This window comes from Conger conger, chromosome 6, assembly GCF_963514075.1.
Source record: "Conger conger chromosome 6, fConCon1.1, whole genome shotgun sequence".
Classification (NCBI taxonomy): Eukaryota; Metazoa; Chordata; class Actinopteri; order Anguilliformes; family Congridae; genus Conger; species Conger conger.
Genome location: NC_083765.1, coordinates 62,765,282 through 62,785,771, shown reverse-complemented (window position 1 = coordinate 62,785,771; position 20,490 = coordinate 62,765,282). Strand labels below are relative to the sequence as shown.

The 20,490-nt window shown below is 40.2% G+C and overlaps 1 protein-coding gene across 2 annotated transcripts in view; it reads right to left on the bottom strand.

Moving 5' to 3' along the window:
- Positions 1 to 19,337, bottom strand: part of LOC133130684 (paired box protein Pax-5-like) — a 57,624-nt gene extending 38,287 nt beyond the window's left edge. For both annotated transcript variants that reach the window (XM_061245441.1, XM_061245442.1), the window contains exons 1-5: positions 19,101 to 19,337; positions 4,614 to 4,779; positions 989 to 1,186; positions 412 to 470; positions 16 to 141 (exon numbers count right to left, since the gene is read on the bottom strand). In XM_061245441.1, coding sequence (XP_061101425.1) covers positions 16 to 141; positions 412 to 470; positions 989 to 1,186; positions 4,614 to 4,779; positions 19,101 to 19,146 — 595 coding nt within the window. In that variant the 5' untranslated portion in view covers positions 19,147 to 19,337. The remainder of the gene's footprint in view (positions 1 to 15; positions 142 to 411; positions 471 to 988; positions 1,187 to 4,613; positions 4,780 to 19,100) is intronic.
- Positions 19,338 to 20,490: the final 1,153 nt, after the last annotated feature.

Here is a 20,490-nt window from a genome sequence, read left to right as displayed (position 1 = left end):
CGTTCATGGCTTTACCTTCTTCCCTCTTGCGCTTGCTGACATCTGCAGTGGAGCTGATTCCCAGAATGCCGCTTATTGAGTAGGAGGAGCCGGGTGAGTCACTGGTTACCGCGGACACCTGAGTGACTGCTGCTGTGGAAGCTGGAGGGAAGCAGAGAGAGATGTTGTACTTCCCTCCCTCTCGGGTCTGTCAGCGCACTTATCCCTGGTTATGGGTATGCACTTTGCACTTTGCTGTACGTCGCTCTTGATAAGAGCGTCTGCCAAACGCCATTAATGTAATGTAATGTAATGAGATGGCCACGCCCACTATGGTCTGAAATTGATTGACAGGGCATGGACACATCTTCCACCAACCAGAGCCTGGAGCCTGGCTGGAGGGGCAGTTATATCTGTAAGGGGGGCTCTTACCTAAACTGTGACTGGAGCCTGGCTGGAGGGGGGGCTGCTGCACTTTTGTCCGAATGATCCTGTGAAAGAAGAAAAGTGCAGTGGTTACCTGTGTGTGCGTGTGTGTGTTTGTCTGCTTGCATATGTGGGTGCATATGTGTATGTGTGTTTGTGTGTGTGTGAGGTTATAACTCTGTGGGACTAGGAGGCAGTGGGCCTCTCTCTAACTGCATGGCTGATCATGTAAACCCCTCTCCTGTCTCACACCCCCCCCCCCCCTCTCTGCCCTCATCGTGTCCCCCTCTCCTCTGTCCCAGGTGCTGCAGGTGGGGTGATTTCAAGCCCTGTTTCTCGAGATCTACCAAATGTAATTCATTTCAACCCTAATTTGGCATACCCAACTCTACTAATTAGCAGCCCAGAGAGGTCTCTAGCTGTTGAATGAAATGTGCTCTGTGAGGGGTGGTAGATCTCCAGGAACAGGGTTTGGAACAATTTCTTTATAGCATAAAAAAACGTGATATAAATACAAAAACATGCATCTCCAGTCCAATGCATTGTGTCTGGTGTTGCCGTGCCAACCCAAGGGCCCTCGCACCTGTTGATGGAGCTGACGCTGGGAACGCTGTCGTTGTCACACACTCTCTCTGCCAGCAGTCTGTCTCTGATCTCCCAGGCAAACATGGTGGGGTTTTGGCGCTTGTAGTCAGCGATTTTGTCAACAACTTTGGGTGTAGCAACCTTTGGTTTGGATCCTCCGATCACTCCTGGTCTTATGCTGCCTGTCTCATAGTATCTGTCCAAAATGACAACAAAAGGCCATTTAGAATGGCCAGGCCAGTTATACCAATACCAATACATGTTGTCAAGGACCCGGCCCTAGGCCCCCCTGATGAGAGATTGACAGGGATGGGTTAGGAAGGAATGCATTGTTAACCATTGAGGTGGTAGCAAGAACGCCCGTAAGAGGAAAAATATGTGGTTCAGAGATAATGAGCAGCCATACTTGTCAGTAGAGGAGTCTGAAGTAGGGGGACTTAGATTTAGGGTTTTAAGGAGCAAGGTTAAAGTTCTGACTGAGGCCATGCATAGAATGAGTTCCAGCATAACCTTGGAGGAGATTCAACATGCTGAGCGGGCAGTCGGGGAATACCCCAACCCTACAGGGGAGGGGCACAATGCCTGGCTAAAGCAAAAAGATAAGGAAAACGCAAGGGATGTCAATACCGAAAGAATATTAAGAGGCTTTAAGGGCCTTCCTGATTATAATCTGATCATTTATTGGATAGATTCGAAGGACTGACTGTAGAGGAGTCTGGGGATGATTTACACTCAGCTATTGGCTGGATGTCCTTTGTAGATCCCTTAAGGCGCCGCGGAGAGGGGCACCTGAAGAGTGTGTTGAGATGGTGGAGGGCACTAACTTTTGGCTTGTATGAAGTCAAAGTTTGGAGAGAGTCCAAGGAGAGATTATGACAGGGAGACAAATACCAGTGATGAATAGGTTCATTGAAAAATTGCATAAGAGCTAGTGTTTTTCCACTCGTATATTGAGATGGTGGAAACTCCCAACCGGAGGGGCACATGAGATAAAGTATTGGGGAAATTTCTTTTGAGGTATGAGAAAATGACAGTGGGACAAACAGAAGTGATGAATATTGTCATTAAAAAGTTGCAATGTACACACACATTCACACAAACACACATTCATTTTACTTGCATTGGGAAAGCAAACATACGCAAACATACACACAAGCATACTCATTCACATTCACACACATGTACGCATGCGCACACACGCACACACTCACACATGCACACTCACATTCACACAGGCACAAACACACACATTCCTGAACAAGAAAAAGACTGCAGCCAAACATGCATCTGCAGCTTGACTAGATGGTGAAGCAGGAAGCACAGGGGCTCTACTGGGGCAGGGGATAAAGGCTGTGTGCCTATCTGGCTCTGAACCCAGACAGCTTGCGCCCCTGGCTACAGTTCAGACAGGCTGCTTCCAGCCTAGGCCCCCTGTATCAGCGCTGAGTGATTATTCCTCTAGGGAGGGAGGGGGGATGAAGGGAGGGGGGTGCAGGGATCAAAATAAACAGCCACATTTAGCACTTTAGCCCAGTCAAAAAACTTATCTGCGGTTACCAAGGAAATGTTACTGATATCAGCTCGTTTATTTTACCCATAAAATGCGAGCGCTTTGAGCTATGGAGGCAGAGAGCTGAGGGTAAATCCCCCCCCAGAACGTAACGCTTGAGTGAGCAGAACGTCAGGGCAGAGGGAGAGGATGGCTGGGGGGAGAACAATGGCCAACACGTTTCTCATATAGCTGAGGGCCGCTCCAGCTTATCCCTCACCGTCATTCCGCCAAACCGCCTCTCAATATTTCCGTGCGGAAAAAATAAGGTGCTGGTTTCATTTTGATGCAAATGCTTCAAACGCGAGTAATCTTTTTTTTCCTTCTGTGGGGCTTTCTCTTTGTGACAGTGAAAAGAGGGGAGGGAATTTGCCCGACCTTTCAATTTTCAGAGTTTGTCTTTGAAAGGAGTCAAACACAGGGATGTGGTGGATGGGTGGAAGTAACGAGGGAACGAGTGTGAGAGATAAATAAAGTAAATGCAATCTGGAGTCTTCAGTGCTACGAGAAAACACCAGCGTTAGAGTAAGGTACATCTGGAATGTTTTTTCTAAATGAAACACTGTGCTCCTACCAAATTACTCACCTCCTTCAGGCAACTGGCACCAGTTTGATAGAATAGAGGGCTGTTAAATCCAGTTGTTGCACAAAATTCAGGGCCCTGTGCTAATAGTCTCAGTGGGTCCCCTTCCCAAAGCAAACATTTCAGACCATGTGAGCACAACCCCTGACTGGGGGCCCTGGGTAGTCATTCTATGACTATTATGACTATTTCCCCCCCACTGTGATGCCCCTGGCTGCCTCTATTTGTGCTAGTGTACAGTGTCATTCGAATTGCTCAGAGAAATTACCGGTGATTGATACCGGCATGGCAATGTTGTGTTTGAGTGCTTGTGTGAGGTAAAGATGTTGGGTGTCAATACTGTCACAACCCAAGCCAAAGGAGGGAGACGACCCACACAAACTTAGTTTAAGGTTTTATGATAACCTTAAATAATTAACGATATGCATTTAGCTGTACTCTGAGAAATAACCAGTTGCTGTGTATAACTAAACACAATTCATACAGAAGTCCTAATCTTGTGTTGGAGTGTTTCTGACTGTGAGGGTAAAGCTATAGTTAATCAGTATTTATCTATACTTAGCAAAATTTTGCTGGTATACAGTGTCATTATGAATTGCTCAGAGAAATTGCCAGCTGCTGAGTATGACTATAATGCGATGGAGACAGATGTGCCGAGGTTGTGTTTGAGTGCTTCGGAATGTGAGGATAAAGGTGTGGGGTCCCAGTATGACAGCGTTGAGAGAGATGGTGGTGTCGGTGTTAGAAGGTGGTGTACTGCAGGTATTGGAAGGCGGTGTCGGTGTTAGAAGGTGGTGTACTGCAGTTGTTCAAAGGCGGTGTATATACTGGAAGGCGGTGTAGTTGTTAGAAGGTGGTGTACTATAGGTGCTCAAAGGCGGTGGTGGTGCTTGAATGTGGTGTAGATGTAGGTGTTAGAAGGCAGTGTAGTTGTTAGAAGGTGGTGTAGGTGTTGGAAGGCAGTGTAGTTGTTAGAAGGTGGTGTAGGTGTTGGAAGACAGTGTAGTTGTTAGAAGGTGGTGTACTGCAGGTATTGGAAGGCGGTGTAGGTGTTAGAAGGTGGTGTACTGCAGTTGATGGAAGGTGGTGTATGTGCTGGAAGGAGGTGCAATTGAGGGAAGGTGGTGTAGTTGTTGGAAGGCGGTGTATGTGCTGGAAGGAGGTGCAATTGATGGAAGGTGGTGTAGTTGTTAGAAGGTGGTGTACTGCAGGTATTGGAAGGCGGTGTAGGTGTTAGAAGGTGGTGTACTGCAGTTGATGGAAGGTGGTGTATGTGCTGGAAGGAGGTGCAATTGATAGAAGGCAGTGTAGTTGTTAGAAGGTGGTGTAGGTGTTGGAAGGCAGTGTAGTTGTTAGAAGGTGGTGTAGGTGTTGGAAGACAGTGTCGTTGTTAGAAGGTGGTGTACTGCAGGTATTGGAAGGCGGTGTAGGTGTTGGAAGGTGGTGTACTGCAGTTGATGGAAGGCGGTGTATGTGCAGGAAGAGTCTCACCGGCCCAGGATCTTGCTGACGCAGCCGTGACTGACGCGTAGCTGGCGGGAGATGTCACAGGGCCTCACGCCCTGGTGCGCCAGCTCCACGATGCGCTGCCGCACTACGTCAGGCAGGGGGCGCCCATTCACAAACACCCCTCCCAGCTGGTTGACCCCGCCATGCCCTGGGAAAGATGGGGAGACATTCTCATCCTCACTCACACCCACTGAATTCATGGCATGACTTTAAAAGGAAATAAAGCAAGTTTTTTAAGTTATGGCATGGCCCTCTTTCCCAAAAGGGGTTATGGGAGGACTGAGGTTTATGGGAATCCTTAATTATACTTGCTAATCAAAATCGTGGTATGAGCCAGATTGACATGTCAATAACTTTGTACATTAACATTAAAAGCAGTGATAAATGTAGTGGTTTTGTGTAATATGTACTTACGGGGTAACTAACAAACAGAACGTACGACTCTGGTAACTTACAAAAGTCAGTGCTATTTGTACTTAAACATCACACATTTCAACACAATGGTTCATCTAAACCACACATTCTAGAATTACCTTAATGGTAAATGGACTGCATTTTATCAACAGCACTTTGCAATTGATGTCTCTCATTCACCCATTCATACACACACCCACACACCAACAGTGAGAGGCTGCCATGCAAGGCACCAATCAGCTTGTCGGGAGCAATTGGGGGTTAGGTGTCTTGCTCAGGGACACTTCAGGACACCCAGGGCATGGGATCCAACTGGCAAATCTCTGACTGCCAGCTCTTACATCCTGAGCAAATGGCACTACCACAGTCTTATGATTTAAATGTGAACCTATTATGATTGATGAATTTTGGTAACAGAACAAACAACAATGCTGACTCTTTTGTCCTTGAACCACAAACACACCAAAAGCACTCAAATTTGTTTTCTCTCTTTGATATAAGGACACAAATCCTGCAGCCAGCAGTCATTTCAAAGACAGCAGAATACTGCCCCTGGTGGTCACAATTAAAACCAAATATATTTAATAAATGACCTGTGCTTCCCGATGGTGAGGAACAGCTTAATATTGGAATAGCCCTGGGCTCTTACATCCTCATCAGCATTCTTCTTCTTGACAAAAGAAAGTAAACGTTATTCTGTGCTAAATAGTTTCACATACCAGTGTGGCCCCACAAGCATAGCAATAAATGACATAGAGCTCTACCTCTGAAAATAACCTTGGAAAATCTAGTTGTATGTTACATTATAATAATGTAATGTAATGTAATGTAGTTGTATGTTGAAGAGGATATCAAAAAAAGTTTACTTTTTCATGATATCCAGCGTACCATGCAAGGATTCTTCTTGACTTCTACACTTGACGTCAAACCCTTGTATATATTTGGTACACCTAGCTTCACTGTAATACATTTACATAATTATTGCCATACCAATACACTCCTGTTTGCATGCAACTAAACCAAACAATGTGGATATCGCATACACACAAAAATAAATAACTCAACCATAGACTATAGACACTCTCTAATCCCTTTACCTTATAATATTATCATACTGATTGCATTTTTTGTGGAAAATATTTTGAGAGAGAGGAGAGAAGGAGATAATCCTGGCTTTGGGGTGGAGGGATTTTAAAAGCATAGCATGGATTACAAGCACAAATAATACAAAATAATGTTAAATATTTTCACAAATACATATTACTCAGGCAATATTTTACTTTTTTAAAATTTAATTTGTAGTCATTTATGCGTTGGCCAAATATAAAACAAAAGAATGTCACTGTGAATGCACTGCAAGTGCTTGCAGTTGGAGCCAGACAAATGCTCCTTTGCAGTGGGCCTGCATGTACACAGGAAAATGTTCAGTGTTACGTCCAACTTGGACTCCTATGTGCTCTGTTAGAGCTGAATTAACACTGGAAATTCTATTGGGTAGCCTAACCTCTGTGTCCTTCTTCCTCACAATTGAGTTACATTCAGTAACTGATACTGCATAGGAAGCAGGGGGTAGAAAGTTCATGAAATAAACAAAAACAAAAAACTGTCATAGAGCATCCCTACCCTCTCTAAATATGCTTTGGCTGCATAGCAGCGGAGGTATTCAGGCCCCTGCATTCCTATTAAATGGAGTTAGGAGTTCAGCATATAATATAAATCATAACAATGAGAGAGAAAACCCAGGACACACAATTAGCTGTAAGCACTTACTCTCCCTGCTTACTGTGATTATAATGCATTCCTGCTGAATTCTGAAAATAAACACAAAGGGCTGGGTTTTAGCATGTCCTTCAGCAGTTAAGACTTAAACTAAAGAATAGATCATGAGCTAGGTACATTCTGAGATAAAAATGGTTCCAAAAGAACCCCTGAGATTCCAGAGAAGAACCCTGTCTAGTTCAAGGGTTCTTTGTTGGGCAAAATTCTTTGTTCTTTTGTCTACATGACATGTATGATAGAGGGTTCCATACAGAAGTAATAGGGTTCCTTTATGGAGACAAGCCAAATAACTATTTTTTCGGAGAGTGTATACTCCTGCATTGTTTCCTGCTGAAGAAACTCTCAGCCAAAATATGCCCCGTGGTGTGTGTTGCAGAACTCAGTCCATAACAATAATACAAAGTAGGGATTTCATTGTATTGTGAGTCTTCACTTTTTCACTTTTCACTTTTTTGTCATTTACCTTTGGCTCTAAATGAGTTACATTTCAGTAAAATATTGTACATGAGTTGAACACGAGTTATGAATCATAATGAACCACAAGTTCTGTGTTAGAGATAGATATGATACATATGTGTGTTTATTTTGCTGAGAGAAAGTGTGCTGCATATAAGCCAAAGGTCAGCTAGCTGATGCAACATATCAGGGCTATTTCATGAAGTAGGCTTGCTGAGTTAGCTAGATAACTACACTGGCTAAAAGCCAGAACAGCTTTTTTCACTTCAGTCCATTATCCAGATTTGAAGGGGTTCTGGGCTTTATTCGGTCCTCTTATCCAGCTAACGCAGTAATGCTGATTCATAAGCTGGCAAGGTTTCCTCTGTTGGTTGTTACCATGTATAGCACATCCCTAGCAGGTTTGTGACTGGCTGAGAATTGTTCTGATGCTGTATCTTCATTCCAAAGTATTCTGATCTCATCAGTGGGGAGAGGCTGAATTTGGCTCAAGCCATGAAATCAAAGGTTAGGAAGTGACTACCCTCATGAAGAGAGTAAAAAGTAAAAACCAAAGATACTAAACTAAGAACTGGGAGGGCTTGTATGTTTGGCACTCAAATTAGGAGGAGGGTAGATATTTAAAGATCTTGCCTGAGGAGGACAACCGCATATACGTTCAGAGATCAGAATAATCATTGCTTTTGCTGTGCAAAAACCATAGATTCTCAACTTTGAATGGGCATATGATTATTAAAGTTAGTCAGCCAACTCTTTAATTCCACTCCTGCATCTATCCCAATTTTGACTCAAACCATGACATCCTCATCAATGGCTGGTGGATCCAGACACCATCTAACCACCAGGAGAAAACATGGAACAGCAGCAGGATTCTGTTCCAGGCCTGGACAGAGCTGGGCCAAGCCAGGCCCAGCACTGCAAGGAACAAAAACAGTCCTGTAGAATTAGTGCAACATGAAGGCTGTCGGAGTATCTACAACTCAACCCAGTGCCGAATATGGGCTGTGACCTGTCCAGCTGACTTTCCCATCAGGTCTGCCTCTTTCAGCTAGCCCTTCTGCTGAATCAGCATGGTTACAGTAAGACCAACCAGTCAGCCTATTAGGATGGCTCTGCTAGATGTCCAAGCATTGGTGTAGGTTTCCTTTCAACTTTGAGGGAGACACACTTCTGGACCACCTAGTCTTGCATAGTCAAACATCAAGTCCCACGAGCATACTAGCTAGTCTAGCAATTAATTCACATGAAAATGTTGAAGGGACATGTCTCCTTGTCTCCACCCAAAACTACACATACGCTTCCAAGGTACCCCAAATTCCAAAGTCTGCATTTTCTCAAGATGGTGTAGATCACGGTATGACGTGAAAGAGACAGGTTTTAATATTGGTGTGTTGATTCCGATTATGTGGAAATGCACAATGGCATCTTCCTGTCCGGTCACATGGTCAGCAGGTATGTAAGGGGAAATCTGTGCTCTGATACAGCATAACGAAAACACCACAGCTGTGATGGCTACCAGGGCGTCACGTGCACAGATAAATGATAGCTGCTTCCATCAGGTACTACAAGTATAGTTTCTCCAGTAGATTAAGTTGCTAATGGAAGGCCCAGGCCGATTCGGGGGCTGATGGGAGTTTTCTGTGGAAATGTGATTTCCCCCTGGAAGCTCACCTATTTACAGGGACAAGTAAAGCAAACATGATGACAGAATTCACCAACATCTCATCTCTAGAAAAACCAAGCAGTCCTCACTGAGCAGTTCAAAGTTGATTGGGAGTACTTGAGTCAAAAAAGATTCCACAAGTCTGGTCTTTGGCCTGCTCTTATACACCCTAATGTTGAATGTGCTTTGTGTCCTGGACTTGGGATCACAAGTTTAGACAAATGTAGAATTTTCAACATTAAAACAGAATCAGGAACAGCCAGCAGTATACACAGTCATAATATAATTTCAGAAATTATTAAATCTTGAATGGGCAATAAAAAATCCTTTACCACAATGTTGTTCTAAGAAATAATTCAATTATTTTATTTAAGGTTCAGGACGAACCGTAATAGATTTAAATCCGGGCATGAGTTTCAATGAGCAAAACTATATACTATTTTATATTGTGTATCTATGCATGAAAAGATTACTCTACGACTAAAACTGAAAGATAAGGCGCGCATAGTAAGACACTGGTAGACAATATGGAGACTGCTACAATATATTATAACCCTGGAGTCTTCGCGTTTCATTACTTCATAGTTTAAGGATTGGCGACAGAGCTTGCTTTCGGGCGGTGGACGGGTTTCCAAAGGGGAGGGGTTTTGATCTTTACAGTATTTCTTCCTTTTATATTGCTGATAGCTTATGTATCAGGCTCTTCTTTATCCCCCTGATTGATTTAGTGGATCTTTCCGGAATAAATACAGCGCTGAAGAAAAATACATTTATGTTCGGTCATCCAGAAAATAAGCTCTATTAGAGTACTCTATTCCATTTCAATCTTTTATCTCCGTTGTCAGAAGCCGCTATTGCAGTTAACGGGTCACGGGTTTGCTTCTTATTAATAACTTAGGAACAGGGGGCAAATATAAAACGAGAGAAAGAAGAATGTGGCGCTCACATGGCCTGGTTAAGATTAGACTTCACAATGCCACTGAAACATTGCGCCCGGCAACTTATTCTGTACATCCATAAACAGAATAGATAAATTAGTAAATAGTAAATTATTACATAGTCTATAATACATGGGCTCATAAACTGGCGGCTACGCAAAAGCTGACTCCAGAAATGTTCTTATCGGGTAATTTTATGATGGGCTTGCTTAAATGTCCATCACAGGCCTTTAAAAAAAAAAAAAGTATTAGTGGCGGATTAATACTATTTTAATACTACATGCGCTGAGTACGGTTTACAATAAATGATATGAGTAGATACAAGAGATATTTTCATTTAATATACTGGGTTCAATTAAGTATAATAAGCTGTGCCTATAAGTCAAAATGTAAAGACCTAATTTTATTGGGCAGATAATAATAATAATAATAATAATAATAATAATAATAATAATAATAATATTAGTAGTAGTAGTAGTAGTAGTAGTAGTAGTAGTAGTAGTATTACTAGTAGCATAATTATACAATTTATTGATCCATATGCCTTAGTTCACAAGATTATTATTAGGCCCATTGTTTTATTCGTATTATTATTATCATTATTGTTATTATTATTATTATTATTAGTAGTAGTAGTAGTAGTAGTAGAAGTGGTAGTAGTAGTAGTCATAGTAACAATAGCAGCAGTAGTAATAATAATAATAATAATAATAATAATAATAATAATAATAATAATAATAATAATAATAATTAACTTACAGACTGCTTATCTCTCCAAGCATGCATTTCCTATGTGTGTTCATTCATATCATTGGGATATAAACACAAAGCCCCGTTACAAATCTGCATAGATTTTACCTGCTGTTAATTTAATTTTACATGTAATAAAAAATGCGTTTATGAAATGCGTAATGTTACATTCTCTGGCCATTTCCGAGACAGACAAAATGAAGTGAAATAACATACAGACATTTCAGTTATCTTTTCAACACTTCATTTCCTGTTTCTGGATTTGGAGGCTGCTCTTGAAGTCACATGCTATCGAGGTTTTAGGGGACTGTATTAAAACTAATAATCTGAACTGCATATCTGACAATATTCACATATTCAATATTGTTTTTTAACGTTTTGCCAAAATTGGAAATATGACTGTGGGTGGTAGCAAATAACACACCAGGGATCTCACACCACATTTACCATGTGGGTTTTTTAAGATCGCGCACGGCACAGTATTCTATCCAGTCTTTAACAGTTTACGCATTTATCAGGCGTTCCAAGGCAGTTTACACTTTACGTTCTTTTTACATCCAAGTAAGCTACATATTTACTGAAGCCCAATGTAGGCCTACCAGAGCAGTACAGAACCTAAAAATCGAACCAACTTGTAATCTCAATTCCCTAGTCGTTATGCTTGATCCTTTTTTCAGTCATTTCGATGCATTGCCTCTTATTTACATCTCCGTGGACATTTGTTTCTTTGAAGGATAAGATACACAACACAATCTCTATGTGACACATACATAGACGCACACACACACACACACACACACACACACACACACACACACACACACACACATACACAAAGCTCCAAATTCTCTTTCACACTTCACACTTTTTTATATCCATATTACCTCGGCTAATCATTTTCGACAACTCCGCTAGCTCTTACCTCACCGTGACACTGGTTTGTCGCCTTGAAACATTTTATGCACTGTTGTGATCGTTTCAAATGTCTTAGTGACTCTTTATGTCTAAGAAAAACTAGACAAGGAAGTAATTGCGATTCATTCTAGTTTTCTTTTCGTATATTTAATCTAGCGTTTAACACGCCATGAGGAGAATCGTCGTTTCATATAACTGCCTGTGAAATGACAAATCTTCCATCTCTCCAGACTCTAAAGTACGGTGGAGACCGGGAAATTATCTTACATAGCATTTAATGCAAGAAACCAAATCCATTATTCACAAAGGAAATGTTAATTGGGATTATTTAAAAATGAATACCCTACGTTTCGATGCCAGATGCCAGAGCAACAATTGTAGTGGGCCTAATATACATTAATTTCAATATCAAACATTGATTGAGTTCAAAATCACATTATGCAACGTATTGACAAATACTAATAATAGGCCTATTATTTTTCTCATTTTTAGATTCGTTTTGTTCCCTATTTAATCCAAATTAACTTTGCAGCATTGCTCTTCTTATCGTTTTTTTTTTTTTTAGCTTACCCACGCTCGCCCCACCCACCCGCCAAACACACTCACACAAACACACACACACACACACTACCACCAAAAACAACAACACATAAATCAAACTACTGCTAAACAGGCAAGCTAGGCTGTAGGCGTATTATGAATCAAAATGAGACTTAAACTGACCTAATCAGCGCTGCATTCAATTTACTCATGTATCTATGATATTTATACAAATAATATTCTGCCTCTCCTCATTTGTGTGTAGTTCGTTCTTAATAATACAAAATAAATAATGCGCAAACTTGACTGCAATGGCCGCCAACCTAAATTACATATTTTAAACCAGAAGCTGTTCACTTACTGTGCATCGCTGCGAACGGGTCGTGCTTACAGTGTATTTCCATCAAGAAGTAGGTATCTTAGCTGGCGAAGTAACCACAGCCTGTCCCCTGCCCCTGTGGTACAACTTCACACAGCCTTCAATGGCCTTTACTTGTATTGGCTTATCAACAAAACAATGCCGAAATAAATCAACTGGAGCCGTGCTACTGCTTTGGGCGAGTTTTTTTCATAGGAGTAGCCTATCTTTAAGTTCCAAAACGAACAGAGGGAATTGTCTCGAAAGAAAACTCAGAAAAAGTTGTAAAAACCACAGCAAAAACAAACAGCGTAGACTACAAAAAAGCTGATATCCTTTTATAGCCTGTTTTACTGGGAAAATACTTCCCCGGTGTCATTTCCCCGGTTTTTGACCTGATACCCAGCTGTTGTCAGTCATGGGGCCGTCGAAAATGCTATTTTAATCCTTTTGCACGTGAGCCAACTGAATTATAAATGGCAGACAAAACGAATGAGATCTATGTCCAGATGGTAAATAGTCTGACACGCTGCAGTAGTAGTAGTAGTAGTAGTAGTAGTAGTAGTAGTAGCAGTTATTGTTGTTGTTGTTGTTGTTGTTGCCGTTGTACGTCACCCTTCCAACTCAATATAGACCGTACAGCCTAGTAGCCAACCCGGCTGTGTAAATAGGCTGCACAGCAAACCGCGTTCCCTTGCCCGGTGTCTTTGGCTGATCCTCATAGAATCTGCATTCCTATGTAGGCTACGTTATTACTTATCTTTTCATTGCCATTCTAGCCGCTCAGATGTTAAATTACAAAATTTGAATAGTAATTCTGTTTTCTGTTTTAGTGGAAAGGGTCTCCCTCTTGAATTCCCATTTTTGAAGCATTACTCATAAACTCCAGTGAAGCGGTTTCCAAAAATATAATGCAAACAGAACCTGTAGGGTAAAAGGCGCAGCTTTGCAGGACTTAATATAATTTACACGTGAAAGAAATAAGGAGCGCACATGGAACAATTGCAAAAATTTGGAAATAAATATACTGAAGCATTTAGTTTTCCGGCGAACTTGAAAATTAGCATCCGGCGCGAAGGAATAGGGCAGGTAAACTTTAATTTGTTTCTGTTTCCTAACATGAATATAATCCACGGAAACAGCCTGTGTAGTTCTCGTCTATACAGAAATGCTCTCTTGCCGCGTTGTAGAGACTGAAAACACGCAGAATTTATTGTTCCTCGGGTAAATATTCCCGCGGCAAGGTACCACCGTGCTACGCCTTCGGCAGAGCCACCATCGCACACAGCGGGTTTCAGGACCTGCGCTCGTGTGGACAGCGCCTCTGGCTCAGCCCCGGAGCCTACCACCACGCCTCGGATATTCCGCCACTCAAACCGGCTCTGCCAATCAGGACGGGCCTCCTCTTTCGTGGTAACCAACGCGAAGTAAGCTCAAATACACTCAATATGGGATCAGTGGGATTGGTTAACCTGCGTCCCGTGGTCGAGTTACGTTCGGTTTAAACTTGTCCATGGACGAGTGAAAGGCCTTGCCTTGCTAGTTTGTAGTAAATAGCTTACTTTCATACAAAATATCTTAGAACTATTCCGCAATACTGCATTCAAATTAGATTAATTTGATTAATTCATAATAAATTGAAATAAACGTGAGAAAGGCCGCTTAATATTATATGTAACAGTCCGTTTGACTCATATTGCAGATAAACTGTGACAGGGGAGGCAAAGAATGACCTATACAGCAACAATGTTGAGTAGCCCAAAAGTGAGAGGCAACATGAAAATATATATACATGTTATTACTGAGATCTGGGAATTTAAATTATTTAAATAACATCATAGCAAAATAAAGAAATGTGTACTTGCTATTCTGTCAATATTAATTAATTAATTGATATAATGAAGACTACAACCAATATATCCAATTGTGGTAGTGATATTGTGGTATATTATGTGGATGATGGGTATGATAACGAATATAATAATAATAGTAATAATAATATTAATGCATCATCCTAATGACAACAATTATTATTATTATTATCATTATTGTTGTTAGTATTATTATTATTATGAATAATAATAATAATTTAAAAAACAACAACAATAGTAGTCTGCTTTAAACTGTTTCTAGTGACCTACTAATTTCTCGTTGGCCTTCTTTGACACACAAAAAAACGTTGTTTGAATACATACACTTTGGGATATATAATATTTATGCACAATTCTTGCTCAAAGTAAGACTAAGAATCACGTCGTCAGAAGATCGGCTAACCACTAGGGGGCGAGCACCGTCGGATATACTTGTTACAGACTGTCCAAGGGATTTAAAATCAAGATTAACACGAGAAAATATTACTAGTATTCAAAGAGTAATGCGGTAATGCACAGTAATATCAATGCAAACAATATGCCTACTGAACCTGACCTACGGCGACGTATTGGTGATTTACATTATTCGCTATTGATTTGCTAGACATATAACCCCTACAACTGATAATTAAGGTAAATTAAACAGGTCCCCAACTGTTAATGTGCAGCCATTACGCCGCTGACGGCAAGAAAACGAGTCTTTGTAGCTTTCTGTCATCCATAGCATGTACTGTGCCAACATGTAGACACTGATACACCACAGCAACATTTGGTGATTCATCCAAAGTCGGTGTATCAAATGATTACATTTGCAGTGAGTTTTTGATGACTTGAGTAGGATCAAATAACTATAACCTATGTTATTTTGTACAGTCAAATGAAAATAAAGTCCACAAGCACTGTTATGAGTTGGTTAGAGGGTAGGCTATGTCTTGTTTTATCCCGTTTATCTATTTTAGGGACAGTAGTAGATGTAGCCAATAGGTCCAAGCGATTTCATGTTTTGAGGGGCAATGGCAGATAGAAAATTTAGGTTCTGAAAACCGTTGAATATTACCTTTCCCTGTGTCTAAGTTTTAACATTATGAATTAACATAAGGTTAGTATGTAATTGAACATGTCCAGCTTTCTTTCAGCAGTACGCAATAGGCCTACAATAGGCCTACAAGCTATGGTTTATGATTGTTCAGTGAAAACAAATCTCTGGTCCAAACACACAGAGGCTGTTTTGCGTGCTCATATGAATAAAAATAAAAAAAAAGTAAATATACAATAGTAAAAATAAGTTATGTGCCTATATAAGTATTATGCAGTGAGTTACGCATAAGTAAACTATATCATAATAAATGCTCGCAAAAGTAGACTGTTATTTTTATTTTAGCCCTAAGAGAGTACTATTTGCTTTAACAGGAAAACAGCAAAAAAAACAATGTTTGGTTTTCACTTCGATCAATACAAATGATTAGTAGTAGGCTAGTAGTATTAGTAATAAGTATTAAATAAGACATTACTGTGACATTGTCTTTTATCCTGAAAATAACTTATTAGAAATAGTCAATCAATTGAGGGAGAATTTGGACTATGGAACTTACATCTGTTTTCAAGAGACCCTTGAACTAGAGGCACTCAGGACTCCTTAATTCATACACCTTCTAAATACTATAGGCTACATTGAAATATAATATGCAAATGACTTGTTTAAGTTCAAGTAGACCTATGACTTAATTCAAAAGCTCAATTCAAAGCTCATAAAACCTTTTTGGGTGATGCATCTGTTAAGCTAGCCTATAGAATACACTCAATAAGTGCTAAAACAGTTGAGATAATAGGCCATATAACTCCTGATGAAACTGAAAACTAAATGATATTATTGTCCTCCAAAAAAAAAAGATAGGGAATCGACTGTGTTGCCCATTGGGGCCGGGGGCAATTTAATGTATATCCTGTTTTGTTATTTACACGACTCGACAACGTAGTTTCATTTTTCTTCAGATGGGGCTTTGACCCCGGCGTCTGGGGGTTTTCAGTGACTGAGAATCAGATCGCTGCCGCATGAGAGTACAGAGGCCCGTGCACGTGCGTAACACAAAAGAGAGAGCCTGGCAGCCAGAAAAGGGCCTGGAAGTAAACAATTCTATAAATTATTTCACGGGTCACAGAAAGCTTGAGGTGATGGCCTGAACGCGGCCAAACAGACGGCAAGAGGGTCCTGTCGATCATTCACGGTCTTGGTGAAGCAGGATCTGTGCACAAGGTGGACGCTGACCGACCGTCAGCAATATCATTACAAACTTAATAATAAACGACGCTAGCTAAGTCCAAAGAGGCGCGAGCTTGTCACAGAAGACACTTAATTTGCGAGCTTCTCAGACTGTCATTATGAAAATTCACAGCAAGGGGAGGGGTTAAACGGTAACATTTTCGATGTCTTTGAGATCAAAGACATACCGATTTGATTTGAAGTTTAGCGTGGCAGAACTACTTTTATTTCGTAGCAGCATGATGAGGGTGTTTTTCCATGAGGATAAAAACATAGACATTACACGTAGCTAGCCTAATAAATTAAAAAAAAACCACACATTTTGATTGGTAATAGATCGAATAATAATCATATAAAAACATGGCCAAATGCTCCCAATAAATAAGAATAGCCTATTTCACGAATTATATTTCAATGTTTAGGCAAAATGATGGTTCCTGCTTCGTTTTTAACAAATTATTTTGTTGTATTTGTATTTTTAAAAGTGTGAAAATATATACATCACGCTGAACAGGCAGGAATAGACATCCGCAGGCCGAAGAAGATAAGTGGTTGTTTAGTTACCGGCGTGGCTCGGTGGCGCATTCTAATGTACTCTAATTAAAAGCCCCGCTGTTTCAGTGGATCCCTGCTAATCTGCAACACCTGCACAGAAACCTGTTGCGTCAAACCACGAAGGCAAGACACCATAAAACCTCAATTTATAGAGCGAAGAACGCATCGCTGACGAGAGAGATTAAATAGGTCTGCACGCAGGACCTTGTAGGTTTTGCCTTCTGTATGTTTCATTCAGCAATAAAGAAAGCACTGGTTTGGCACACGATTCTAGCAGTAAATATCAATAGCACACTAAATGAACGTATTTTGTATGTGTACATGCTAAGTTAAATTAATGATGAAATGTGTGGATAACTCGTACGAGCATATTTTAACTGCCTTAATACAGAAAATATTGCTACCCTGATATAAAAGATTCAATGCCCTTTTAAAATAAATAATGCAATTCATTCATTAATTCCCCGGCCGCAGTTGACCACTGTACATTCACAGTTAGATTTTTGAATCTCACTACATTACCTTCACGGTTTATGAATTTCCAGTTTTACAGGGGAATGTTTGTAAATATAACAGATTTAACTTCTTCCTAAAATTAGGCCCCATATCGTCTATTTCAGCCAATGTATTGTTTAAATAATGTGACGCCGTGGTTGGGGAAATTGCTCAAATTGAAAATAATAGGACATTATTCATCACAGTTATTGATTATATATTTTTTAATGGCATCATATGTAATTACTTTCATCATGGATTACACAATTTGTTCACATGCATAGGTCACATTAATCAAACGCGCAGTGGCACGCGCTGAGACTGTGCGCGCGATGTGCTTACCGCCGCGGTTTCAAAAACATGAGTTCAACTGTTTAACAAATGATTAACGTACGCACCAAGACGAAAATTTCCTCCACGCTTCCGTCATTTAAGGGAGAGAAACAATGATAATTGAAGAAATTAATATGGAAAATACAGTGCCTTTAATACAATAAAAAACGTTGATACTGACGAGAATATAGACATATATCAACTATTGCAGAAACGTCAGTGTTCCTGCAAGAACGTGTTACTGGCCATCGATTCCCCTGTCGAGCAAGTGGGATAAGCACACACATTATGACCATTGATTTTCTCTTTTATTTCTATAGGTTTAGATGTCATAACTTACGTTGGCCTTCTTTGAAACATATACCCAATACAATAAGCAACCACTTAAAACAAAGAGCACCCTTAACGAGGGCGCGCGCTCATTTGGGAGCCACGTGTGAGCAATGGAAACCAGGCATATAGGCTATACGAAGAAAGATATTTTGTCATTTTCTTCAAAACGGGTTCGTTATATAAAAACACTGGCGGAATAAAATACCGTTTAACGTACGATCTAAAAGCATAATGCAAAATAATATTAAGATTAGCTGCTGATTGCAGTCTAATTCAGTCAGTCCTAATTCATTCAGAATACACATGCTATTGGCGTGAAATTGAGAATTATAATATATAATCTGAAAATAGTTTTTTTTAATCAATATTATTATCAATATTATTTTCAAAATAATAATATACATTATAAGATAAACATTAATATAAAAAAATTAAAACAGTAAGCACAATTGTGACATAAGTAACAAAATAGCCTATATTTGAGACAGCTGTTGTAATTAAACTGAAAGCAAGAATTATTTGATCCACAAATAGGCTACAACATTTAATATGTCTTCTCTCACAAACAGTAATTGCTACATTTAGGACATAGTGTGAACTTGTTGCATAGCTATAATGTATTAATATGATGCAGTGGTACACAACAGCAGAAGTCTTCAAAGTCACGGTTATCTCAAAGTCAACTTCAAATGCAAGTTACGAACTTTTCAGGCGAAACGTTTTTAGCCATATAAACATTGGTTTATATGTGACACCCGAGTGTTTCCTAACTTTCCTTCAAACACGCAAAATATTAAGAGTGCCCCTACCTGAACTTCCGCCCCTGTACGACTGTTGCTTGTGGTCTAATTCCATGTTGGTTCGTGGGGTTGGAAGGGAAATGAAGTAAGAAAAAAAAAAAGAACAAAAAAGTTTCCAGTTTTTTTCCTACAGCGGCATTTGGTGAGTTGTAGATTGAAATAATTCGACTCTTCCGCTCCCTGTTGCGCTGTTGCAAGTGTTCACTGAGCTGAAACTAAACGTTTTAGGTGGAAAAAGGGCTCAGTGGGGACCGTGAAATGATTAAGGAACTAAAGAGCAGCTCGCGCTGTGTGCCCGGGTCTTCTTCCTCCCCAACATCACGCGCCTTCCCCAGACACCGTCCCGCGGTCTGACATCTGTTACTGAGCCCCACTTTTCTAGACTTTTTTTTCTGTTTCTTTCTTTTATTCACATTTGTTATCCTTCCTCGACGCCCTAGGTCTCGTTGTACATAGGATTTAGGGGCCGCATCGGAGAAGAGGGGAAAATAACACGATCAAATGTGTAGGCTACATAAATACAAACTTTTGAGTTTACCAAGTAGGCCTTTGAACTTTGCTCTCGACAGTTTTGGAAGCCTTTCATTTTTTGCAACCACAATGTGTGGGTTATCATATACCTGCAAATCCCTTGATGTATCTACCCTTTCTCTCCAGACAGAATTAAATCAATTATATAGTTAGTTCGGAAGAAATTACGATTTCTAAACAGAAACAGTCTCTGTGAATCCTGTATGGCATATATATATATATATATTTGTCTATATTGATTTCTGTTAAAGACACTGTGGTGCACCAGCCCTTAACTTTGGCCTCTCTTCTGTCCAACATAAAAGCATGTGGCCTGAATGCTGTTCTTTAGATGTACAAGGAATTGTTCTTGAGGCATACCTGTGGTTTGCATCTTGCAGTAAACCCTCAGAGGTTATACCGGTGCAGTCTTCTTTTTAGGTAGTCCTTGGCACATCTATGCCTAACTTATGGATAGTGTTCTCGATCTGAAACAGAAAGGGCTGACATTTTACCCCGTGTAATACATATTGCTGTTTTTACAAACGTCTCTGTGTTGCTCCTATAGGCTATTATTCTTTCAAGTCTTTCCTCTCTAAATGCATGCTTCATTTAACTGTGTCATTTAACTGCAGTGTTGTTGTTACTGTTGTTGATGTTGTTTTTTTTCTTCAAATGTTGTGGAGGTGCAACTATGTCACATTCTGTTTATTCAATTGTTAATTAATCAAAACCGAGTGTCACAACTTTCATGTCATTTTAAAAGCCATTATTGAAAATGAAGCACACATAGCCTTCTGTTTTTATGGGCCTTGTTGGCTCAGAGTAAGGTGAAAGAATGGTGCACAGCAGACACTATCATCATGTGATCATCTGCAGTAGACACGCA